Source organism: Meriones unguiculatus, chromosome 7 (assembly GCF_030254825.1).
Source record: "Meriones unguiculatus strain TT.TT164.6M chromosome 7, Bangor_MerUng_6.1, whole genome shotgun sequence".
In the NCBI taxonomy this organism is placed as follows: domain Eukaryota; kingdom Metazoa; phylum Chordata; class Mammalia; order Rodentia; family Muridae; genus Meriones; species Meriones unguiculatus.
Window position 1 is genome coordinate 44,286,558 of NC_083355.1, and position 26,439 is coordinate 44,312,996.

Below are 26,439 nucleotides of genomic sequence, written 5' to 3' on the forward strand. Positions count from 1 at the left end.
AGAGGATTGGGCCTGACACAAGGGAGGAGCCGATGGTCCTTCCTTGTCACCCTCCTGCCTGCTGCTAGCCTGGGCAATCTGAGGACCCATAGTCCCTCCCCACACTCCCCATCACCATTTCATACCCATCCCCCAGCCCTCCTCTCTTAGTTGGCAGTTTCAGATCTGCTAGCACTTCTTTCACACTGTGCTGATTCTGAGCAGGGATCTGGTGTGCTCCCGTGAAGATTTGGAAGTCCTCCCCAGCTAGTCCTCAGAGAGCACCTCTTGCAGGTAAAGACGCCAGAGGCGGCAAAGAGTTCAGGTGCTGGCTACTCAGTCTGCTAGATTGAGCCCCAGAGGCCCAGACATCCTCAGTGCTGGCTAGAAATGCAAATTCTCAGGTTCCTTGTACCAGCTGAGCCAGAATGTGCATTCTGCCAGGTTCATTTAGCAGGATGTCTTCAAGTGTGCCTGTCGCCTTCCTCTCCTTTGTGAGGAGACTAACATTCCAAGGCGTCTGTGCGACCACACTTTGCGTCGTGGTGGGCACCTGGGGTGCTCCCACATTTCAGCTCTCGGGAACAATGTGACTGGGTAGGGGCTGTGCAGATCTCTCTCTCTCTCTCTCTCTCTCTCTCTCTCTCTCTCTCTCTCTCTCCCTGGGAGTATACAGCCAGCAGTAACACCATTCTGTGCGGTGGCCGAATGATCTACATTCCCGCTGCCAGTGTTCAAGAGTCAGGAGGTGGCCATCTTTTGCAGGGAATTGGGATAGGCTGAAAGTCCCTAATAGCTCCCATCCAGAACTCCCTTTCCAGGCCTGATCTTAAGCACCTCGGCCCCTGCTGGGGAAGGGAGAGAAAGCATGGAAACAGCCGCCAGCCACCTTGAGTGATAGCATATTCATCCTAGTTGCCTCCAAATTGGCCTCGCTGTGTCCTTTCTCCTCCTCAGCCTAATTCAATGTGGAAGACGTGTGTTTATGCCTTATTACGAAGATGGATTTTTTTTCGTTCAGCTACTGATGTTTCCTAAATTCCCAGAAAAAGTCACTTAATTCCTCTGCCCTGAGGGGCTGCTCCGGCTGCTCGCCTGTCGCCAAGGCTGTTTGGCAGGAATTGACTTGGCTCCTGATGTCAGGATCAGAGGATTGGACCAGACACCAAGCTGCATCTGGGAACATCCACCTCGCCTGGGGTTGGCAAGCCGAACATCTCCATTAAGGCGCACTTGTCTTGCTGCCTAGTGCCTGCAGCCGGGCCTTTCTTCCCCGAAATAAAAGAACTGCCACTCAGTGCAGTTCAGTCTGTTCTGGTCACACTGTCACGCCACCAGCACACCCCTGACCATATTGTGTCTCAAAAGAGGAAACAATAGTCAGGGCCTAGGTTAGGCAGGAGCACCAGGGTAAGAGACTCAGAAACAAGAGAAATTAGGAAACAAGTTCAAGTTATCTGGGGCTGGGGAGGTGGCTTGACTGGCATGTCCCAAGCTCTGGGTTCTATTCCCAGCACAGCAGAAAATTTGGCACTCATCCCAAGGTCATCTTCAGCTATATGGCAAGTTCAAGGCTAACCTGGGCTACATAAGATCCTGTCCTTAAAAAAAAAGTTCCCATAATGCCCTGGCTTCTCTTCAGATCATATATAAATCTTTCTCCTTTTACTAAAAAAAGGTTTCTAGGAATTGAGAGCTGCCTCCATGCCCCTTTGCCTGCTTTATCACCAGAGCCACCCTGGGAGCTGGCTAGCCATACTTTGCAGGCAGGGAAGCGGACACGGAGGGGAGTGGGGGATGAAGTCCTTCAGGTAGGGTCTTACTGGCCGAGCCCAGCAGGTTGTGTCTGCTCACAGGTACCTGCCATGAAAAGGCCAGGGCAAAAGGAGTAGGTGAGGGCATGTGGCCTGTCAGGTGACATCTTCACGGCCTAATATCCCAAGGTATCCTGCCGTCGCACTGTCAGCTCCTTGGCACAGCAAGTGAGCCAGGACCAGTGGCTGGACACCCGTTGTGTGGCCAGATCATCTAGGTTGGGGTTGGGGCAAAACTGAGAAGGGAAAACCTTGTGACCCCACAAAGCTGACCAGTGGGGCATGAGGAACAGGGACAGGAGGAGCATGGGCTGAGCCTTTTTCAGAGCAGAGCCTGCACCAGGCTCAGCCACCAAGGCCTAAGGGCAGGATATTTACCCATCATGAGCTTTTAACCTGAGCTCTTACACTGCCTCCCCCCCCACAGTCCAGCTTTAACCCTGTTTCTAAAACCTGAGAAGCCTACCACCGCCCTGGCCATATGCCAGTTTCTCTGGAGTCTCTTGTGAGCAGACCTGGTTTCCTGGCTTTGGATAGTCAATGAGCTAGAGGATTGTACAAGGATTGTGAGCAGACCTGGTTTCCTGGCTTTGGATAGTCAATGAGCTAGAGGATTGTACAAGGATTGGAAACCAGTACAAAGAGAAGCTTCTGATGGGTGAAAATGGTAGGAATTTCAAACTGAATACCCATAAGGCCTTATCAGGGCACAGTCATGCCATGCCCTCAGTCTGAATATTGTCCTTGGCTGCTTGACATCGAAATGGCAGAGCTGAGTAGTGACACAGCTTGCTTCCTGGCCCTCCCATTCCTAGCCCAGGGCACCTGATGGCTCCAGAGGGGAGAGAGGGGGCTAGAGATGGGAGGCTTGCCCAGCATGCCGTCCTGGCTTCATCCTCAGTACTGTAGATGTGAGAAGGGAAGAGCCAGCAGGGCGTGGCTGCGAATGTCTGTAGTTCCAGCACTTGGGAGGCAGAGGCAGGTGGATCTTTGTGAGTTCAAGGCCAGCCTCTACAGCCAAGGCTACACAGAGAAACCCTGTCTCAAAACACCAAAAAAAGAAAGGGAGGGAACTTTCTTCTCTCCTGATTATGTCATTGGTGGGATTGGGCAAGTGTTCCAGGGCTGGGTGGCTGGGGCCCAGCAGCTTACAGACTCAGTGGGGTAATCTCACTTAGCCTGAGAAACTCTTTTCCTGGATTGATTTATTGTGCAGAGTAGGGGGTGCAGGATGGAGAGCATGCTGGCTGAGTGCTGTCTGAGGTGCACTCCTGGCCATCTCTTCCTGGATTCTTAGTGCCTAGCGGCTTAGAGCAGTGCATTCTGTTTCCTATATTCTCCTGCCTCGTTTTTTCTCAGCTAGGAATGGGAAGAATCAGAGTTCCTGCCTTGGAGTGTGGCTGTGAGGGTCAGCATGGGCTAGGCATGTGATAGGCTCTTAGAGATGGCGTCTCGTGCACAGCAACTGCTGGGGAATTACAGAGAGCTTATACAGACGTAGGTAAAATCCTGCCACAGCCCTGACCCTGGCAGCCTGGGCCCAATTCCTTCCATACTCTTCTCTCACATCCAGGCGTGTATAGGTGTATGTCTACTCTGTGTGTACTAAGAGGGGAGGGAGTTCTTAAGACAAGGTCTTGCAGAGCAACCCTGGCTAGCCTGAAACCTTCTGAGTAGCTGAGGACGACCTTGAGTTTCTAATCTTCCTGCCTCCGCCTGCCCAGCAATGGCATTAACAGCCTCCACCTACCTCCACCCCAGTGCCTGGCGATATGTGTATTTTCTTGATGAGACTAAATATATTTCTCATTCTGTAATCTCCTTTGTTTATATTTTCACTTCATATCACATCAAAATCAACACCCCCACACCCAACACACATGCAAAAAAATATATACAATTCTGTTTTTAGGAACTATGTAATAATATCAACTTCATTTCACACCCTTTTCTGTAGCCCTCCCTTCCCAGGCCACTCCCAGCCTGCTGGGGCCAGGGCTCGAGTGGGGTGCACAGATGTTCGCCCCCTTGGGTGCAGACATCCCCCATCTTGTTGCCGTCATCCGCCCTTCTCCCGGGACACACAGCCCCCTGCAGCTCACTGCCCATCCATGTCTGAAATCCAGATAGCACAGTTCAGGTTTCTTTCCAGAAGGCTCCTTGGTCTTTCCATGAGGTGGGTGGGAACCCCGCTGTCCATCTGCATCTGCCCTCCTGTACCCACAACTGCTAGGCACACCTGATCACAGCCCTCTCCTCCTAGGTGACCTTGGATGAAAAGAATCACACGTTATCCTTCCCGCTCGCTCAAGGCCAGCTGTGAGAGGAAAGGTCTGGGCCAGACTGTATCATAGGCCCAGCAGTTTCCGCCTAGCTACAGCCAAGCTAGCTGGGAATCGCCTGGGATGGTGCAGCTGGGAGCTGAATGTACACCCATACCTCTGCCCCTGCCTGAGTGTTTGCTCTCCTGGGCTTTTGTTTTTCAGGACAGGGTTCCCTGTGCAGCTCTGGCTGTCCTGGACTTTGATCTATAGACCAGGCTGTCCCTGAGCTCAGAGATCCGCCTGCCTCTGCTTCCCTAGAGCTGGAATTAAAGGCATGCACCACCACTGCCCGGCTCTTCTGGACTGTCTCTTGACGTTGCTGAGAAGTCCTGAGTCCTCACAGCCCACCACTGTCCCAGGATAGGCAAAAGGCAGTGTTTAGACCATTTCCCAGATGGAGAAATGAAGGCTTGGATGTATGGCTGAGCTCAGTTCAGACTTTGGCTCCATACCTGTGATAAGAGAAGAGAGCTGAAAACATCTGGGAGACCCCTAAAAGAAGATGTATGTGCCACCTTGTAGTTGGGGTACCCCAATGGCAGAAGCAACCGCCACCGCAATGCCCCTGGCAGACTGCGGCTCCCAGCATTAGCTCCCTAAGGCTGGGGTCTGGTTTGAGTCTCCCCGAGGCCTCGCCCCTCACCGAGTGACTAAGAGCTCCTGTAGCCCATGGATGGGAAGCACACCGGCCTGCTCTGTGGTCACAGTAACCCCACTACCACCACCAGCTCCCTGAAGGCTCCTGGCTGCAGTTGCAGCTCCAGGTCTGGTGGGTAGAGCTGAGCGGGGCTCCAGCAGCAGGAAGCGCTGCTGGCCAATCTGTTTAGCGGCTCTTGCAGAGGTAATTCTGTGCATTCGCTTGTCCTCTGTTGTGGTAAATGGCAGATAATGACATTTCCAGTCCACGGTGTGGCTCCGTGCCACGCACTGCACCTCTCCGGGTGCCCTGCCAGCTGTCACACTCCGGCAGGCCTGCAATTCTTTCTCCTCTCACACCGCCCCTTCGTTTCTGAAGACTTTTCCCTATGGCTGTCAGCTGCTCACTAACCACAGCTCGGGCTGTGTGTACCCAGTCCTCCTGCACCCCGGGGGTGCCTGGGCAGCTCTGCCGATGGGAAGGGGATGGAGAGGGGAGAACTGCTTCTCCTCCTCTCCCTGTGCCCCCGGCCTCAGAGCCAGACAAGGTAGGGTACATTCAGAATGGTCTAGCTGGAGAGCCCAGACTCAATGAAAAACCAAGAAATGGGCTAACTAACTCAGTGCTAGCTTGCTTCCCTAGCATGCCAGGGGCCCTTTCTTCTGCCCCTGACTTCCTAAGAGCAAAGAACTATGGCTTTCTTAGATGCCTTGGGAGGTTGTCTAGCCCCACTCCTTTGAACTCTGTTCTCCCTTTTACCCATCTCCAACGAGAGGGACATTTCTCCCTGTGGAATCACATGGATGAACGGAGGCTGAGCAGGGTGATAAGCTGGACTTTCCAGAGACGACCTGAGGAACCACATCCAGATGCACAGAAGAGCTGGGCAGAAGTGCACACCTGTAGTCCCAGCATCGGAGGCAGAGGTAGGAGGATCTCTGTGAGTTCAAGGCCAGCCTGGTCTACAAAGCAAGTCCAAGGCTACACAGAGAAACCCTGTCTCAAACCTTTCGCCACCCCAAATGCAGACAGGAGCATAGTTGGTCCTATAGGGTATGATTGCCCAGTGCGTGGCTGTGGTAGGTTCTCCCTACCAGTCTCCAGTCACTGGCTCTTCTCGCTTCCCTGATCATTCTCTGCTCCTGCCTGCTTACATCTTACTCAGCTTGTGTTATTCTCCCTGTCTCCCTGAAGTCTTCAGTGGCTCCCTACTGCTTGTAGGATAAAGCCTGAATGCCTCCATGTGGTGTCAGGGCTTCCAGTTCCTTCCCTGGGCTGTAGCTTGTTGACTTTCCTGTCATAATTGGCACCAGCTCCACCCAGCGGGCCTGTCTCCACCTGACCCTGACTTGTCATTGTTTTCCATGGAGCTCTGGGCCTGCCATCACCAGGGTCTCTAATTAGCCATTAGTGCCTTGCCCAAAGACGGTTAGAAACTCTGGGGTGTTTGTCTAGTCTGCTAGCTTTTTCAAATGAAAACAAAACAGTTCCAAAAGGTACTTTACTGGTCTCATCCGCAGAGCTGGAGAGAGGGGGAGGGTTAATGTGATCCTTGGAGGCCAGAGGGCCCCTTGCTGTTCTAGTAGGATAAAGTAGAGCTGACAACGTGTGGGCGCCATGCTGGGGGCTGGGAGCAACCTACTGACTTTGGCCAGGGGGCTGTGGACTGGCCATTTTGACCCATAGCCACAGCAAAGCTTTGGACTCCTCACTGTGCTCTCTGTGGCCCAGCCTCTCAGTTCCAGCAGGCCTAGGCAGCTGCCTGCCTGCGCTCTGAGTCCCACCTGCCTCCTCTGGGCCCTGGGCTCAGCAATAGTGGCCCCTCCCCTGTTTACATCCTGTCTGTTTCCTCCAGACTACTACCTCCCCACTCAAGGCCCCTTCCTAACCAGCTGTCCGCTAGTGCCCAGTGAGCCTCTGGACACACGGCAGAGCTGTGTCCTATCCTGTCTGCACCTGGCTGTGCCACCCAGGCCTTTCTGCTTTCTCTTCCTGATCCTCGAGGTGCTGCTTCCCCAGGGTCTGCCGTTAGCTGGGGCTTACTGTTTTCTTTCCCTCACATAAGTGTTTATTGAACACCTAAGGCACAGGCTGGACTCTGGGAATAAGGAAGACAAAGCCTGGCCCCTCACCTCAAGTCTGTTCTGGGGATGTAGAATTGACAGTGCAGTGCACTCCCCAGTGTTGGGAGGGTGTCTAGCCTGAGGCCTCCCTGCCTCCCCTGATACGTCTGCAATGCTGTGCGTCATCCCTTGCCCTGAAGCTGTGATGGACAGCCCTTCCAAGGGATTCTAGGGACAAAGACCTCAGTACCAAAGCCGGCCGCCCATCTCCTCCTCCCTCCACCCGCCCTCATCCTGCTGCCCAGGTCTCTGAATAAACCTTGCTTGCCTTCCAACCTCCTAAACCCACGGGGATCCAGGAATCCTGCAAGGATCTGGAAATGTTCTGGAAGACAGCTGCATTCACTACTAGACCCTGAGAATGGTCTGGAAAAACAGCTTCTAAGAATGCAGAGGACAGGTTAGCTCGAAGAGTGATTGGGTCTCTGAAATCACATCTCTCCCTCCTTAAGCGCTCCATAGGCCACCTGAAGCCCCATGCATAGAGGGATTCCCACCCTGTAGGATTTTGTGTTTGGCATTTAGCTGCCCCTCCCTTGCCAGACAACTCTGTTCCAGGCTCCTGCTGAGCATCAGGCCTTAGATAGAAGTGTGGGCCGGGAGCATGGTTCAGGAAGAGCATGCTCACCTAGCATATGCAAGGCCTTGGGTTTGATTACTCAGTACTTATGTGGTCTCGGGGGAGCTGGTCACAGAGGAGACATTCCAGTAAGACATGATCAGCACTGCTCTGGAGATGGCCTCACACCTGAAAGGGGACTGGGGAAGACATCAGTGCCTCTTGCAGGAGCTCAAGGGAGGAGTCATGGAGGAGGAGACTTCTGGATATGTCTTAAGGATATGAAGATGTTTCCAGGCATGAGGCTCAACCCAAACAAAAGCCTTGGGGACAGGAGAGTAGCCACGGTAACATGAGGCTGGTGTGACAGGCTGGTGAGCTGAGAGATAGACAGGGTTAGATAAAGCAGAAGCAAACGGGGGAACCTCTCTGCCCTTCCCTCACTCTCCTCCAGCCAGGTACATCTCCCTGTGTTCATAAGTCTACTGTCTCTCTCCCCTGTGGACCTAACTGTCCCTCTGTTTAATCCAGAGCCTCAATGTCATTGTCCCTGATCTCAGGTGACATTGTTCCCCAAGTTCTAGGAATGAGGTGCTCCACCTCACATGAAGACTGTGTGAACCCTCCAAAAATAAGACTAGATGTCTCTGCTTGGGGGACCAGGCCCTAAAATATGAGGGGGGAAAAAAAAGCAACAGCAGTCCCTAAAATGAGTGGGGATCAGCTGGGCAGCAGAGTCACTGTTTGGGAGGTCCCCAGTCCAGTCAGGTCCCACAAGTTAGGGCTCCGTTCCACAAGGCTGTCCCCCCGACAGGGAGACGCTGCTCAGAAGTTCACCTCTCCTGACCAGGCCTCCAGCCACATTCCTCTCCTGGACTAGACCGACATCTCCCTGAGACTCAGAGCTCTCAGAGCTCAGGAGATGTGCTGCTTGGTTTGTTAGAGAGGACTTTACAACCCATTCAGATGAAAAGGTACGTGGGTCGAGGTGTGGAGAGGGCGAAAAGCCTCTTTTTTTTTTTTTATATCGTTATTGAACACTTTTATTACACAGTTAAAGTTATATAGCACAGTAGCTGTATCTTATGTTACTATTTCGGAATGGTCTCTGTAGGGGACCTCCCTTAGGTTCTACTGTCCTGGAACCCATCCTTCTGATTTAAATGGATGGAGACACCTGACTCAATTCTCATCTCTCTCCCCTCTGAGCTAAAGGGGCGGGGAGACAGTCCCAACCTTCTAAGCACACTTCGCTCTTTTTGGTGACCAGTCCGTTCCTGAGCCACGTCTTTTAGCATAAGAAAAGCCTTTTTCTCTCATTTCCTTTTTATCTTATTACATAGTCCAGACTGTATGCTTGCTTCAACCTCCCAGTGCTGGGATGAAGTGTGGGTGTGCCACCATGCCTAGCTTCAAAAGCTGTTCTTGAGCTGCAGCGGTGGCTCAGGGGTAGAGACCTTTGCCGTGCAAACCTGATAACCTGAGTTCCCAGAACCCACGCTAAAAGCCAGATGCAGTAGTCCACCTCTGTAATCTCGGAGCACCTTCCGTGAGATCGAGGAGCCTGTTGGTGAGAGGTGGTCTATGGCAGGCCTAGGTAACCAGGACCTGAGGCGGGGTTCGCCTCATCAGGGATCACCCTCTTGTCGTGGCCAGTGTCTGTCTGGGAAGCTTATCATCAAGGAACAATAGCTCTATCCACTTATGTTCCCTGACCCCCTAAGAACCAGTGACATTGCTTCTGAGCCTGGAAACATCCTTTTTAATGTGCAGGTGCTGGAGCTCAGGTGAGAGTCAAGATTGGGAAGGAGGCTTTACCCTTCACCTCCTAACCCCTGTGACCCTGACAAATATCCCCGCGGCTCTCTGTCAATCCCATAATCATGTTGAGCAAGCTTATGTAAGCACCCCACCCCCACTCCCTACGCACTTGCACGCGTTTTCCAGTGCTGAATCAGATCAGGGCTCTACCACTGAGCTGTACCCCCAACCCAAGCTTTAACTTTGGTATTTAGCCACCAGGGTCTCAGGGTCCCAAGCTAGTTCTGCCCTCTCCTCCGTGTGTGAACTTGGCTGAGCAGCCCAACGTCTCCTCATTCAGACCACTAAGCCTCCCTTGCAGGGTTGTTGTGAAAGTCGCTAAGATTAAATGTGATAATGATAATGTATGCTGAGCGCTGAGCACAGCGCCAGGCATGGAATACGTGCTCAATAAATCGTGGCTATTATCATGGTTAGGCAGTGTAACTCTAAGTGACCGCACGCACAGCGGGGAACAAGACTGATGTGATTCTTTTCCTCCACCACCTGGGCCTTCCCTCCGCTCACTGCTTCCAGCCGTGGAAGAGATTTGATTTGCAAAGGTAAAACTGGGTTGAAGAGCGGCTTGCCACTGCTGGTCCCCAGAAGTATCTGGGCTGAGCCTTGGTCCTCTGGTGATCAGACATGGTAGGTGTGGCTCAGTCGTAGCGGTTTCAGGTGCCTTGGTGGCAAGTCAGGTGTTGAAGAAGTGGCCTCATCAGCTCCTTCCAGCTCCAAAAGGCTTCCGGGAAGGATTTGCTGTAGCCAGGCTGTTTGGTTTAGATACAGGGCGGAGCCCTGTGGTATACATCAGGCCCAAGGAACTCTGGGAAGATCGCGTTCAGGAATCCAGGATGGCATGGTCCCATGCATATATGTTAGTTTTCTTTGGCACCCTGGGGAGAGTCGGTGTCATTATTTGTCTCACCCTCTGCTGTGAGACTCAGGCTTATCCCCTTTGATGGCTAAGTCCTCCCAGTCTCCTCACTGGGAACCATTGGGCCTCTTTTCCTTCTTGGAGGCTATGGAGCAGTGTTGTTTAAGTGTTCAGACCCCACATGGGGTCCCTGTTAGTGGATACAGGAACCTTCCATCCATATTCTTTCTCCAAGCTCTTTGACAGCTTAAAATATTATTGTTTGAAAAAGATATCCACTGTTAACTGTGCTTTTCCCAACGCACATGCCGTATCCTCTGGGCACAAGGTCCTGTAAGCCCTCTGGTAGGCGGAGCCCACGTGGTGTGGCAGACTGGTAGCCACGGTAGGGCCATGGTGGAACAGGCACACAGGGACTTAGCAGCCTCTATCCCGGGTGACTAGTTCAGGAAGCCGCCCCTCCTCCCCCAGCTGTCTCCAGCCTCCTGGAGCGGGTTCCCTGGGCCCTCTGTGACTACATGCACAAGTCTTCTCTGCCATGTGTTTCTGTGCATCTCCCTCTAGGCATGTCACACTGGCAGCTGGGTTCACACTCAAGCCAGGGTTTGTGTGTCTGTGCCCTGGGGGCTGCGCCAGGTACCACACTTCCCTGGGATCTCAGGGCTGTGCCAGGCACATTGTCCCCATCTTCGTTAGGGCTATGGTCATCCTCTCCCTGCCCCTGCCCTCCTTCCCCTGCTGCACCCTTCCCCTCCTCCCTTTGCTTTTGGGTTTTCTTTAAGACAGAGTCGCCCTGTGTAGCTCAGACTGGCCTGGAAGCCACAATCCACCTGCCTCTGTCTTCTGAGTCTTGGGATTACACACCTACATCATGGCTACTTTGGTGTTTAATTTTCATTATTTATTTAGTTATTATTTGTGTGTGGCCACACGCATGCCACAGCATGGTGTGTAAAGGTCAGAGGACAACTTTAGGAAGCCAGTTCTCTCCTTCCACTACGTTGGTCTCAGGGACTGAACCAAGGTTGTCAGGCTTGGTAGCAAGCACCTTTCCCAGCTGAGCCATTTCACTGACCCGCATAGCACTTTGTCGCGCCTCATGCTGCACATGCCTGACGCCCTCCACCAACACCTGTCATGTCGCGCTCATTTCCTGGGACCGAAAGCCGCGTGCCCTGCATCCTGTTGGGACTGCGCAGTATCAGGTCTCCTGTTGTTTGGCCCTTCCTCCCCCCGCCTAACTGGATGGCACTCCCCTCTCTGCCCAGTTCTTGTTTAAACCACTTCTGCTCTCACCGTGCTCCTCTGTCTACACCGCACACCCCTGTCCCTGCCCTCACTGTGCTCCTGCCCCCCACACTGCACACCCCGTGTTTCTCTGGCCCACTGGAAAGAAGACAGAAACTCCAGATTCAGTCTCTCCATCTGGAGGGGCACGAGGAGGGTCACTGGGACCCGAGAAGGTTAAACGGAGGGAATGCTGGGGCCCTGTCCGTGGTGCCTACCCTGCCCAAATCAGCCAGGGCCTCATCTCGGTGTCCTGGTCAGATGCGCAACCGAGTGCCACACCGGCACAGAAACCATGCATTTCCTACATGGGCCATGTGAGGGCTAATAACCGAGAGCGTCTACTGTTGCCTTTTTTAACCCTCCCCTCTGCTGGGGACACCATGGTGACTGTGAGTGGCAGGCTAAGGGAGGTGGGTTTTGAAAGCCTAGTCCTGAAAGGAGCAGGATATGATGGTGTCTTTTCATCGGGAGAGGTGGCCGGGGTTGGGGGTGGAGGGCTGGCATGGGTCTGGGGCTTGCACGTGGTCTCTGCAGTACCAATGGCTCAGATGACGGGAGCCTGCCTGGTGGATTCTTCCGGCTGAGAGGGGATGGGACTGCAAGTTCCTGAGCAGGACGTCAGGGTAGGAGGCCCTTCTACAGGCTGCTCCGCTGCCCCCTGGCTCTTTCTGTTGTAGGCCAGGCAGTGATGGCTGTGTCCTTTGGGCCCTGCTTGTGACAATATTTGAGAACGGTCAGGATAAAGGCGGGGACCTAGGTTCCTTTAGCCTTGCTGGCTACCTGGGCTATGTCCTAATGAGTGGGAAGGTGAGGCTAGGCTGTGCCCTCTCCCCTGTGAGGCTTGACCTTGTCTGTACCTCTGGATGAGGTATGGGGTTCAAGGAACCATCCCTGCCTTAACGCTGGGTAGAGAGGGTGAAGTTGGGCCCTGTCCAAATAGGCCTGTCAGCTGCAGTAGAAACCAGCGTCTGTGCCTCAGGACAAGGTTCACACTCTAGCTCGCCACGGCCAAGGTGTCCAGATCCCTTGTTCATAAGACAGGACCCTACATCCCCACTTCACAGAGACGCTCTGAGAGTCTACATAAAGCAATGGCGGGCACAGCATTGGCACCACGTCAAGTGTTTAAATGTTTATAACACACATCAGTATCTGAACTGTACGTTTTAAGTTGCTTGGCGGTGGAGCCCGGGGTCTCAGTACTGAATCTATGGCAACAAAGCTGTTCTCAGTCCCTCTGCATAACAGGGCTGGTGGCGCAGCTGTGGCCCAGCTGGTAATGTCTCAGGGATCAAGCGAGGCTGAGCCGGCAATCAGTGTCTGGCCCGACTCTTCATTTGACCTAGTTGACAAGTACGCCAGTGTCCCGCTGCCACGTCCTGTCAGCGTCACCCTGGCCCGCAGAAGTCCAGAGCTAATGAGGCAGAGAGCGAGTTTTCCCCAAAGAGTTCTGCATAGACTTCCTTTAGAGAGGGGTTCCAGGGTCGGAGGTGTCACTCGGTGCTAGAGCACTTACCACTGCAGCGTGCATAGGGTCCCGGGCTCTATCTCCAGCACAGAATGAAGGGAGTGAGGGAGGAGACAGAGTAAAGGAGAGGAATTTCTGCTCATCTTGGTGCTGGAGACTGCCACTCAGCTGTAGCCCCAGCCCTGCTGCTTATATATTTAAAATAGATTTTAAGGGCCAGCAAAATGGCTCAATGGATAAAGGCACTTGCCCTCATGTCTGATGATCCGCATTTGATTCTGAGAACCCACACAGTCGAAGGAAAGACCTGATCCCCAAAAGTTGTCCTCTGGCCTCCTCTACACTCGTGCTGGGTGGTTCTCTCTCTCTTTCTCTCTTTCTCTCTCTCTCCCTCCCCCTCTCTTCTCTCCCTCTCCCTACCTCTTCCTCTCTCTCTCTCTCGCTTGTAGAATAAAGTAGATTTTGACTTAGCATGACTTAGTTTACATTGTGCCTGATCTCTTCCCAGAAGCCCTCTGTGTAGATAGACTTCTGATGCGTTACGTACACACATACGTGTTTATGGTAGCTTGCTGACATCACTGTGCTGACTCTTTATAAGCTTTTTTTAAGCTATGTCTATCATCCTTTTTATTACCTATACAGCTTTGTCAGTGTTTTTTGCCCACTTTTTAATCTATATCATCATCATTTTTATTGTTGGCGTAGCTTTTCACAAAGCACGCTATGCTTTAGCCTTCTTTTGTGGCTTTGCTTTCAAGCACCAGGCGCAGTGTGGGTTAAGTGTATACTCGGAGGCTCACGCTCCGTATGGCCTGTGTGTGTGCTGGGACCATGTTGTGTGACTGCTTCTTGTCCCTGCTTCACTGGGGTGTGGGTGGTCCCCCATCGGTGTCCCCTGCGCTGCAGCTCCTTCGGAGAAAGTCTTCTCTGTCACCTTCAGTCCTTTGGATCTTTGGGGAGATGACTGTGACCCTTTTTGTGACATCAGAAGTGTGTGTGCTTGTGTGTGAGGACATACTTGTACCGCAGTATGTGTGTGGAGATCAGAAAACAACTTTGAGGAATTGGTTCTCTCTCCGCCATGTAGGTTTGGGGAGTAGAGCACTCAGGTCATCAGGTTCAGTGGCAAGGGCCTTTACCCTCCTAGCCACCATCATCAACCGTTCAAAAACAATTTTCTCACTTACGAACACCTCCACTTGAAAGGGTATTGACATGTCTTTTTATCCTCAGACTGCCTAAAACAACACCTGTATGTGATAGTAATCGTATAGGACGCATCAGATACGTTTCCGTAACTGTTCTAAGTGGTTTGTACCTGTAGTCCCAGCTGCTCTTGAAGCTGACATAGGAGGGATTTGGGTAAAGCCTGGGCAACCGAGCAAGATCTTATCTCCAAGAACTAAAAAGCAAACACATAGATATGTAAACGCTAGCTGTTGTTACCATCTTTAACGCAACACAGTGCGGGGGTGCTCCGGCCTCCTGCTGTAGGGTCTCAGAAGGTGATCTCACCCCTTGGGTTGATGGAAGTGCCATGAGCAAGAACCCTCAGGCAGTGAATGACAGTCCTGAGGAGCCAGGCCCCTCTCCGCCGTGTGCAGCCATTTGCTCCAGCCATGCTTCCAGATGGCTGCCCTGAGAGACGGCAGGCCTGCTCTGGAGACAGCTTCCTTTCCTTCCTGCACCCTCTAACTCCTCACTCCAAGCAGCTTCACGGTGCAGCTAGCTACACCGTGTGGAGTGGAATGGGACTGGAGCATCGGGGTGCCTAGGCTAAGGCGCCTGGGTTTTTATCTTCCCGGCGTTGAGGGCCTTTTTATTTACATATGTATTTTATTTTGTGATAGGGTCTCATGTAGCCTGAGTGGTCTTACCATGTAGTTGGAGATGGTCCTCCACTCACAATTCTCCCGCCTCGGCTTGCGAAGCGCTGGAATTACAGAAGTGTTCCGCCACCCAATTGTGCAGTGCTGGGGTGGAGCCCAAGGCTCTTGGCCCGTGGAGAAACATTGCCAGCTGAGCTCCACGCCTGCCCCTCGAAGGCCTTTCTCAGGCGCTCTGGCTCTGGGCTGTGGTCTGGAAAGGGCAGATGTGGCATTGGCTTCATGGGCATACATAAAGGGAGTGTTAAGAGGGCATCGGGGGGCACCAGATAAGCCTCAGGACAGGGATTGCTGTAGCTACAGGGTGCCCCTGAGGGTGCTCATGTGAGGGTAATATGGGCATCTCTGCTGCCCACCTTTGGCAGAGGATGTTCTATGTCATCTCTTCTGAGGCCTGCCCCGTTGGATCCGTGCTTCATCCTTTAGGAATAAGCCCCTCCCCCAGCCAGAAGTGCCCCACCCTGTCTAACCTCCCAGCATCCCCCTCATCGGCACCACTTGGCATGAGCCTCACGCATGGACCTGGCTCATGCTGCCAAGTGCGTGCGTCTCTGTATCTTGCCTCCCAGCACTTTGGCATAGTCCAAGGGAGACCCCATCTCACCTTGTTGGTTATAGAGCTAACAGGGGTTCCCGTTTGTTCCTTTGTGTATTCTGCTGATAGTCGTAACAGGCGCTGGCATGCACATACAGGTAGGGAACTGGGAATGATAGACATGGCCTCTGCCTTGTCACACAGTGTGGTGGGGGCGGTGACAGTGGCCCTTCAACCACAGCAGAGGACAGAAACAGAACCTTGGCGCAGGAGAGGAAGAGACGCGCCTGCAATGGAAGTTCCTGCTGGGCAGGCCACGGAGAAGCCTGCCTCAAACAAGTGGTGCTTCTGCTCGGGGCTGAAGGACACACAGGCCAGGGAGGAAGACTGTGAGGTCAGGTGCGTCGCGGTCAAGGCTGCAGCACGGTAAGATCCTGGGGCAGAGGCAGAGCAAGGACTGGGCTCTGGAGGAAGGCGGCCAGCGTGGCTGAAGTGCAGAGAGCAAGGCTGTAGAGCAGGAGGCAGGTAGGAACAGAGGCGGGGGGGCATCCTGAACACCCTTCCCCATGCAAAAGGGGGCGATCCTCGCCCAAATGCACAAGGAAGCCCCTTACGCTGGCAGAAGTAGGAGCAATGACATCTGCAGAGATCACTCGGCTGCATGTCATGAACTAATTGCGGCCCGGCTGCTACAGGGGGATGCTTAGCGCTGGTGTAGGCTAAGCATGGTGGTAACTGGATCACGCAGAGATAACGGAGGGGAGTTTACAGGTTCAAAAGCCATCTGGAGTTCCTGGGGAGGGATTATTGCGTGGGGGTGAGTGAGAGAGAATCAGGGAGCCTGCTGGGTTGGAGCTCTGCTAAGTGAAGTTGGGTCGTTCATTGAGAAAGGCGTGCCTGCCAAAGGACATCATCATGTCCCGGGCGAATAACCTTCCTTGGTGATCCTCGGGCACAGGTTGTCTGTTGCTGACAGGAAGGAGGTAGAGATGAGAGGAGGCGCGAAGCCCAAGGCTGCCTCCCCAAGGCACAATCTGCCGCTGGCCTGCCTGAAGCCTGTGCACTTGACTGGCCCCTTCCCTGTGTTCTCAGGGCTGAGCCACCCATCTGCAAAGGGGCCAACGGACAAGAGTGACCCAGAGCGCACAGCCCGGTGGCTCAGTGTGGTGTCGCTTCTCACCTGAGTGAGGTGTGATTTTGTTAGTGCTCAGATGTGGTTCCAGGCAGCCAGGACCCCAGAAGCTAGCGTCCCATTGTAGAAGGCAATTCTGCTCCTGGGAAGCCCATCTGGGCAGGAAGCCAATGGCTTCCCCCAGGCCCAGGCTCCCCTTGCCAGTTGGAGGGGCTGGCTTGCTCTCTTTTGCACAACCTTTCTTTCACTCATTGTTTTTAAATACTGGCTGCTTAATTTTCTGTACTGGGATCTGAAAACAAAGACAAACCTAATAAAGGGAAGTGGAAATGGCTCATTATTTTGCTGTCGATCTGCGATTTAATAGAGCAGCAATTCTGCATTCTTTGAAGTTGGGCATGTTATCTTTTGGTAGCCCTGGTCTCCAGGGAATACTTGGCTCCCCCTGCCAGCCAGGCATGCTTCAAGCCTGTTGAATGTGGCCCGGTGATGCCTGGGACTCACTGTGGCTCCCATCAGTGGGAGCTGTAGCTTGGCAGTGGGTCTGTGCACACGTGGGCGGGCGTGTTACCACCTTTCGGATTCCTACGGAAAACTCTAAAAGGCTAAGGATGGAAGGCAAACTGCAGGGAAGCCCTCACAGCCACCCTTTCTGCCTGAGGTAGGATGGGGGTGTCTTTCTCTCCACCTGGTTACCCACAGCCCTGGCTGGAACCCAGGGAGCAGGCGGCGCTGAGTTCTCCACTGTGGGGAGTGGGGAGTCCGAACCCCACTGTGTAAAGGCTGTTTTGCCCCTCTTTTCCTCCTCCTGCACCTGACTGGACCTACTGTCTTCAGCCTCACCTGTGGAGGGTGACTGCATGCCACTTCTGTCTGTGGGTGGAGGACAGACAGTTCTTATGAGCCCTTTTCCTGCTTTTTGCCCTGGACCCACAACGTGGATGCCCCGTCCATCAGATGGTTTAACAAGACCCCACTTAGGTGCCAGGGACCCCACTTAGGTGCCAGGGAGATGAGAGATGACTCAGCCAGTAAAGACCCTTGCTTCCGAGCCTGCTGACTTTGAGTTGAAGCCTCCACATGGAGGGAGGAAAGAGCTCACTACCCCTAGGACTTGCCTCTGACCTCCACACACGGTGTTAAAAATATAAAAACAAAAAGCCCACTTTCTTGACTCCCCTGCCCCCTCGTGGCTCAGCACTTCGTCAGGCCCACAGCAGTACCTGGCGCTGCCTGTCCACGTGTCCACCCACCTACGCCGTGCCTCACGTGGCATCCCACACTCGGTGGGCACGGGGCTGGGCTAAGCAAAAGTTCTGTCACTGAACGACTTCCCTGGTCTCTAATTTCACTTTACTTGATCATCCGTGGCTGCCGGCCACTATACCACGTGACACATAGCCTGCAGAGACGCTTCCAGAGCAGGCTGCGACAGGCGCCGCTAGTAAGCGCCGGGCACTGGCCGAGTGCTCATTGCATACTGCTGGTTTTTCACACGAATCTCAGCCCTCCGAGTGGTGAACAGCGAGCTTACTGTAGACATGAGAACATCTGAGGTTTGCATCAGCGTGGGCAGCCCACCCAAGGGCTACCCCGGCTTGTCCCAGCACCATGACCCAGTGACTCTGCAGGGTTCCGAGGACATCAAGTTGGTGGTTGAGTGCTGGGTGGTGTAGGAAGGAACATAGGTGACTCCAAGTAATACCAAGAGCTCCCAGCATGCAGGAGCAGAGAAAGACCCAGTCCTGGTATGGGGCACTTTGGACTGAGTATTGGTGTTACCTAAACCTATATCCTGATGCCTTCACCCAGTGGGGTACTTGGAGGTGAGGTCTTTGGAAAGTAACTAGAGTTAGAGGCAGGTGCAGGGTTGGGCCCATGTGGTGGAGCTGGGAACTTTGTCCCCTGTCTTGTGGGAATGCTCTAGGAAGCACCCATCCATTGTCCTGTCAGGCCTCCAGTACTATAGAAAGAAGCTTCTGTAGCTTCATCCAGGCTCCATGATGTTTCCATCACAGTAAACTGAGCTGACCTAGACAGGGCCTGACGCTGCACTATCCTCTCCCTCCAGGGACAGTGACCATTAGGCTACAGGAAGGCTTGCAGGGTCCCAGTGGAGGCTGCTGGGCCGAGAGAACTAAGAGCAGAACCAGACATGTCGGGATGTGTGAGTGTCCCAGCTACACCTTCATCCCCGTGGAGCCAGGTCTCTGACCAGCTACTTAGAGCTCTGGAAGGTGACCCTGTGTGGAGGTTCAGAAGCCGAGCAGTCTGCAGCACCTGAGAGCCTCTGTTGCTCCGCTTCACAGGAAACACACACACACACACACACACACACACACACACGCACCACCTCCTCCACACTTTGTGGCTGGGATCAGTGCACCTGGCAGACATAATCGCTCTATCAACAGTAGCCGTTGGTATTTCAAGAGCGTGGTCTCATCCAACAGCCTTGGGAGAGTAGAGCACTCCGCATTACAGTGTGAAGTGTGAGGACAGCAGCAGCACCTCCTGGCCTCTCTGAGGCTTACACCAGAGGTGGTGGCCGAAGGTCTGGGAGATGAGCTGCCGGTCCCTGGAGAGGCTTACTATCCCTAGCCTGCACACATCCCAAAGCCAAGGCTGGCACTTAAATAACTGCCTCTCCCTCCAAAAGGCCTGGAGAGCTGGGAGCGCCTTCAGGGAATAATGAGCTGCTCTGAGAGGACCCTCCCTTACAGCACGAACGCTGCAAAGTCAGCGCCTCCCGGGAGCCGGTAAGGAACCCCTGTGCTTCCTGGGGACCTGAGAGGGGACCTTAGAGCAGATTCCATTTTGTTTAGAAAACCAGAGAAGTGAGTTTGGATGGTGGCCAATCCGTGCCCCCAAATGAGTGTGTCACGGCGTCCCTTCTGAGTGTGCCAGCTCCCACCACTCCTGCAGAGCACAGGCTCAGCCTCCTGATCAGGCTGGTGACGCACGCTTGGGGAAGCCAAGTTGGTGACATTTCCCTCTCCGTGGAGGGATGTGTCTCTTGCTCAGTTGGCAGCCTGCAGAAAAGGCCAAACAACAGATCTGTCCTTCCCTCAGTGGAAACCCCCACCTGTAGAGACAGGAGCCTCTGTAACCCCCCAGGAAAAAGCGCCATTGTTGAATCACACACCTCTGGTAGGCTGGGAACCAACCTCAGCCCCAACAAATCCACCTCTGCCTCCCAGTGTTTATCCTGGCCTGCCCTGCCATTGCTTGTTGCTGTGTCTCTCAGGAAAGCAAAGTGTGTGTTTGGATGTTAAGATCTTAAACAACTCAGTGGAAGGAAAAACACTGGGCTCTGGGCTCTGGCTATTTATGTCTGGAAAGGAACAGCAGGAGAGCTCCAGAGTCATTGCTAACCAGTTTTCCCTTGCCACAGACCTCAGACAAGGTCTCGGGTCTTTCCATATCCTCTGAAGAGAAGGCTTCCCACCTTCTGGGGGTCCTGGAATCCTTACATGAGAAAGTGGCACCAGGCCACTGCTTAAGCTGCTGCTCTCACCGTGGCCCCTGACCTGTCAGGCACACATGGGAGTTTCCGACCTACGAGGGTGTACTTTCTTTGGGAGCGGACCATATTTCCCGCCCACGTCTGCAGGTAGCCGCAGTCTGGTGTAGGAAGGCAGTGTCTGCCCCTGCTGCTTGCCTGGATCCTCCCCAGGGATTAGGCGTTTGGGTAATTTCCAGTTCTTTGCTGCTGAACTCACTGGCACCTCGGAGATCTACTAGCTGATTTTGATGTGGTCCTCACAGAAGGGAATTATGGGATACCCAATCTGTAACATGAAGAGCCATAGATGAGGCAACTAGATAGCAAAGGCATCCAAGGATATGCTCTGGGAAGCCTTGTCCTTAGCTCAAAGCAGGAACTATCCTCTTAGAAGACGCCAGAGTATCCCTTGGGGATCACTGCTCTGGTCCTACAGCTCAGGAGAAGCAGCCAGAATACTGACACATATGTGTCCTCTCTCTTGTAGAAAGTCTGCACCAAATGCGGAATCGAGGCCTCCCCTGGCCAGAAGCGGCCCCTGTGGCTGTGTAAGATCTGCAGTGAGCAAAGAGAGGTAGGGTCCTGGAGTGGGTTGGGCTTGGGTGGGCCAGGGTGGGTGGACCAGGATGAAGCCAGCGGTGCTGAATAGGTGCTTCTCCAGAGGGCAGGTGCAGAGGGCAGGTGCTGTGGAGGACTTTCCAGGATGTCCAGGGAAGAAGGGCAGGAAAGAAAAACTTCTGGCCTGCCCATCTCTCCTGTAGAAGTGAGAGGAAACCCTGGTTTTGCGCTTTGGGGGTCCTTGGATTCCATGGGTAGCCTCCCTGGGCATGTGTACATGTGGCGTTGGGGGGCAGGGCTGCGACTGGAGCAATAGTAATTGCCCAAGTTAAATGTCTTCTGAGCATGTGCCACCACACTCAACTAGTTACATCTGTCATTCTGTCCCCCGTCACACCTGCCTGATGGGTGACACGGCCGCCCCTTGCCTGGTGGAAAAGCACTCGAGGCCAGAGAACCTGCGTTTACTGAGCTGGTGGTGAGCCGGGTGGGCTGGCGATTGAGCACAGCCATGATGCCACCACCCAACCTTTTCTGGTGCCAGTGTTCTATGGTCCAGTGTGACCCCTTTGGGGGGGAAATAAATCATTCTTGGGTGTTGAAAAGGCCCTGAGATGGTAGCAGATAGGTGGACAGAGCCTAGAATTGCCTCTCCTTACCCAAGCCTGACTTTTCCTCTCTGGCAAGATGGGAATGGAAGCAGGGCAGGCGGAGGCAGGCGCCTCATGGGGAGTGGCCAACAGGAGCAGCAGGGCAGAGGGACCCTTAGCTTTCTGAGCATGGCCTTGCTCTTTAGCAATCTTGCTTGGCACTTTATGTGTGCTTTTCCTCTGAGGGTCCATATAATGCTTTCAGTTCGGACCTCCCGTCCTTGGACATCATCGCCCAGTCCTGCCTCCGTCTGTCCATCCTCTGCACACCTAGATCCTTTGGCAGTGCCTTTCACTGGGTCCTGGGTTCCTTAGGGCAGAGCCAGGCATCCTGGATGAGTGGGGGTCATGGGAGAGCACCCCAGCCCCACCGTGTGCACGGATGCCCACTCTCCTCCAAGCATGCTCTCTCTCACAGCCTTGGGGCTGGGTCTTGCTGTTTGCACTCTCTCTCCCAAGTGAGAAACCCTCTCTCCAGCCTCACTTTTAGCAACGGGGCTGTGGCCCCCCTCACCCACTGTGGGATGCTTTAAGTTCTCACATATAGGAAAACCAGTCTCCAGCTGCCTCCACCTACTGCTGGGCGCAGAGCTCTATAGGCAGCCCATTTGGACGCTCAAAATAGTAAGTAGCTGGGCGCAGTGGCGCACACCTGTAATCCTGCACTCAGGAGGGGGCAGGAGCAGCACAGTCAGAGGCTAGCCTAGACTACCTGGCAAGATCCTGTGTGTGTGTGTGTGTGTGTGTGTGTGTGTGTGTGTGTGTGTAAAGAGTAAGTAGCTTGATCCTCTGATCTACTGAGTTATATACCTTGGTTTTGAGCACAGACAAGCTTACATGTTACTTTTAAAATATGTCCACCTGCTGTGTGTCTGGAAGGCAGGGCCTTGAAGTGTGAGCTGGCCTTTAGACCTGCCTGAAGGGCCCTTGTCCCCAAATGGTGGTGATGATGGCCCTTCAGGTTTGGGGGATGGGGGGCAGCAAGCTTATGACTGCCCCTCCATAACTGTTAGAGCTTCCCCTTCCTCGTGATCCCCTCTGTGAGCTGAGTCTCTCTAGTCTTCAAGGGACGTCTTTTAAAGATACAGGTAAGTAGCTGGGCAGTGGCGGCTCACACTTTTAATCCCAGCACTCCAGAGGCAGAGGCAGGCTGATCTCTATCAGTTGGAGGCCAGCCTGGTCTAAAGAGTGAGTTCTAGGACAGCCAGAGCAAAGTGAAACCCTTTCTCAGAGAGTGGGGAAGGGAGGGAGGGAAAGAGAGAGCATGTGCTCAGATAAGCAGGGAGAGAATCTCTCTAAATGGTGCCTGGTGAAGAACTTCCTCAGGGTGAAGTGATGATCGCAGGTAACTGGGATACTGGAGGGAAAAAAGTGGATGGAAAGAGAAGATTCCACCCTCTGGAACAGCATCACCAGTTACCCGCACATGCCTCAATAGTCCTGAGCTCTCGGACGCAGAGAGGGCCTCTGCCAGCCCCTCCTAATCTCCAGAGTGCCCCATTTCCAGAAAAGTCTGAAATAGCTTCAGATGAATTTTCTTATCTTTCCTAAGGCAAAGAATACAAGGCTGTGCATTGCCCTTGAATCTTTAGGAGCCGATAAAGCTTAGCAAGATCAAAAAGGTCCCCCTCTGTGGCTCCAGGCAGCACAGCATGGATGCTTGCTCCTTGCAGACAGGGTCATGAACAGCACATGGTTCATCGACTGTCTGTGGGTACAATGCCCACAGCCTGGAGTCTGCAGTCTGCCATGGTGGGGAGGGGGACAGGGCAACGGGTTTCCCAATGCCTTTCTTCTCTTCAAGAAATGTCTAATCATAACAAAGAGGTAGCAGCGAGAAAAGACATTTGAAGTGTCAGGATTTAGGCACCGAGCGTAGCTGATGTGGAGATTGTGATGGGAATTTGGAGCTGTGTCCTGTGCCGGAGAGCAGGTCGTGACAGGAGAACTTGGGTTGCTGATGGGCGCTCTTGTGCCGCTCTGCCCCAGCACTCTTATCTCCCTCTCCTCCTGGCTAGCTTCCATCAGCCCTGGCTGTAATTGCCAGTCATGAGTGGGTCGGATGCCGGCTGCATGTTCCAGGGTGGGCAGCTTGGTGTTGCTGTCTGCTAAGGCCTGTGAGCGGCAACGTGAATCTCGGGCCGTCGTGTTTAGAGTTTACAACCTAATGCGTCTATCCACTCGGGCATTTGGTGCATATTTATTAAGCATCCTCTGTATGCCAGGTAAGACAGCTCTTGCAGAGAGAGAGAGAGAAAAAAAAACCACAAAGGAAGGTGCACAGATGGTAATAATGTGATCCAAGGAAATGGGGAAAGAGGTGGGGGCTGTGACCCCTGCTTTTACAGGGGTCAGGGAGGGGATCACTGACAAAATATTGGAACAAAGATCTGAGGTACACTCTGTGGGTATGGAGGGGAAGCGCTGCAGAGGGTCAGGGAGATGAGTGTGCAAAGGCCCTGAGGTGGGTGTGTGCTGAGCCGGGAGACCAAGGAGACAGAAGCAGGGTCAAGGTTGAGGAGAGGAGGTCAGAGGTCAGAGGGAGGTCAAACTAGGGCAGTTTCATATGCTGTTGTAGAGACTCTGGCTGCTCTAGTCAGGAAAATTACGGGTCCTGGAGGACCTTGGTTATATCAGTGACATGTTCTGACCTTCTCCTTTAAGGGACATTCTGGCCATTGTGTTATATGAATCGTCAGCTGTGGAAGCACGGTGCTTTGTTCTCCGTTTTTAATATCACTCAGGGTACTCAAGTTATCTCCTAGTAGCTTTACAAGTTTTCATATGTGTATACACAAACCACACCCCTCTCTGTGTGTGTGTGTGTGTGTGTCTCTCTCTCTCTGTCACACACACACAGGAACTTAGAGAGAGAGATGGGGCCAGGCACTAGCTATGGTGGCAGCATAAACCTTTGATCCCAGCACTTGAGAAATAGAGGCAGGGGGATCAGAATTCAAGGCCAGACTAGGTTTAATGAATCCCTGTCTCAAAAAAATAAATAAATAAATAAATAAATAAATAAATAAATGAAGTACACTTTACTGTTTTTACTAGCAAGTAATTGGATAATTGAGGAATGCTGACACTGCATAGTAGCGTATAAAGAAGTACACACAAAATCTTACCCCGACTCTGTAGAAACAACCACTATTAACATTTTGCCATGTTACTTCCAGCCTCTTTGCTGTTTGTTTGTTTGTTTTCCCCTCTAGTCTGTTGAAACTGTGTTTTAAGTTAATTTTCTATTCTAAGTTATTGCACGATATAATCAGAAACTCTGTGGAGCTTCCCGATGGTGTGCTATCAGACAGCCCTCGATTACATGTGAGCTTGGTTTTGTCTTGTCTTTTAGTTTCAGTTTTTTTGAGACAGTATCTCAACATAGCCTTATCTTGAAACTTCCTATGTGGCTGGGCTCAAGGATGACCTGGAACCCCAATCCCTGCTGCCTCCCTCATTTAAATGGTTTCCATTTTTTCTCTAGCTAGTAACGATGTATCTCTGTCTGCATGCCTTGCAGGCTGGGATAGAACTCCCACCTGGTACATCAAAGCTAACAAGCTCAGCCATCCCAGGCCCTGCCTGCAGTGTGGATCACAGCTCACAGTGTAGATGATCACAGCTCACAGTGGCTTCCTAGGCTGAGAGATGGCTCAGGGGGCAAGAGGGGTCTACACAGCTGGGACATGGCTGTCTAGACGAGACGACTGGTAGAGAGAAGATAGAAGCCATGCTGAATATGCAGGAAAAAGTACAGGCAGAGCAGAAAGGGAGCTAAATGAAAAGCATTGTTAATGATCTATAAAGTCAACTGAACCCTAGTCATTCCTAGTCAGTGAACCTGATGGTCTCCAGAGGCAGCCACAGGGTTTGTATATAGATTTTTTTTTTTTTTTAATTTCCAAGCCAAATCTCCTGTTTGAACAGTCACTTGAGACTCTCCTGCCTCACCCTCGGAAGCACTGGGGTGGCATGTGTAACTGACTGGCTGTGTACCCCAGGCATCCTTCATGGGTCTCTGGTCCCACTGTGCCCGACAAGCAGACACACTCTGACACGTGTGCAAGATTTAAATAAACAAAGAAGAGCACAAACCGGGCCCCAGTGCACTTAACGGCACATTGGACACACTCAGGAAGGAGACAGAGGCATGCCGTCCAAGGACGTGACACAGAGTGGCAAGCTGAGGAGAACTGGCCTGTGCCATGCCAGGAATGGGATGAGACAGCGGAGGGCCTCAGCAGGCCGTGCTTTCACTCCGTGTTAGTGACCAGTTGAAGCTTTACTGTACTTGGCACTTAACATTTTTATCTGGCAGGACTGGGGAGATAGCTCAGGCGGCTGCAGACACCTGAGGACCTGAGGTCAGACCCCCAGCATGCACATACCAGCCTCAGGACCAGTGTTGGGATAAGAGGATTTCTAGAGCTCACTGGTCAGTTGGCCTGGCCGGTCAGTGAGCTCTGGGTTCAGGAAAGAAATCCCGTTTCAAAAAAATAGCTGGAGAATGATAGAGAAAGACTTGATGTCTGACCTCTTTGTACATGCATAGTCTCTCTCTCTTTCTCTTTTGTACTTGGGTATTTGGCTCACGAAAGCTTTTCAGTTATATTTTTTATTATCGCTTTATGCCCACCACTTCTTCCAACTCATCTTCAGCTCCCTTCATGTTTTCCCCTCTGTCCTTAAAAATCTTAAAGCTTTTCACTCGTGACACTGATTTTTCTTTTTAATATCTGATTTAAGCACTTTGTCAGTTTTTATACTGATACCTGTGTGTGAACAGCCAAAACGGAAAAGAGCCTTGAGGGCTAGGGGTGTAGCTCAGGTGGCCCGTAAATGCACTAGGGCTGGACAGATGGCCCATCGGTTAGGAGTATGCAGACGCTGCTCTTGCAGAGGACCCAGTTCAGCTGCCAGAACCCAGGGCGGGCATTTCACCCACCCTGTTAGTCAGCGTTCATTCATTCCAAAGGGCTTTCCTCTGAGCCAGCTAGTTCCATAGTAACTGAGACAGAGACTTAGAGATTTATTAAATAAGCACAATAACCGGGCAGTACAATTTAAACTCATTTTCCAAGCTAGTCTGGCTACTTCCCAGCCGCACTCCCCAGGTTACCTGCCAAATATTCGGCCTGTCTGGGTTGCATCTGCTCCATCAGGCCACATCTTCTCCCTTTCTCCTTCCTCCTCTTCTGCGGCCTCCTCCTCCCGGCCTAGTGGCCTCTACCTCAGACCCCAAGCCCAGGAGGAGAAGTTCCGCCTACTTCTATTCTATCCAGCAATTGGCTGTCAG

General features: G+C 52.8%; 1 protein-coding gene across 13 annotated transcripts in view; it reads left to right on the plus strand.

Annotated features, from left to right (window-relative positions):
• The window catches only part of Rph3al (rabphilin 3A like (without C2 domains)), a 137,973-nt gene that overhangs the window by 70,214 nt on the left and 41,320 nt on the right, over window positions 1-26,439 (plus strand). For 8 of the 13 annotated variants that reach the window (XM_060387283.1, XM_060387285.1, XM_060387286.1 and 5 more), the window contains exons 5-6: window positions 15,537-15,721; window positions 20,420-20,506. The exons of 2 other annotated variants lie outside the window; for them this stretch is intronic. In XM_060387283.1, the coding sequence (XP_060243266.1) occupies window positions 15,537-15,721; window positions 20,420-20,506 (272 nt within the window). The remainder of the gene's footprint in view (window positions 1-15,536; window positions 15,722-20,419; window positions 20,507-26,439) is intronic. 3 more of the 13 variants (XM_060387292.1, XM_060387281.1, XM_060387289.1) reach the window with 1 other exon arrangement.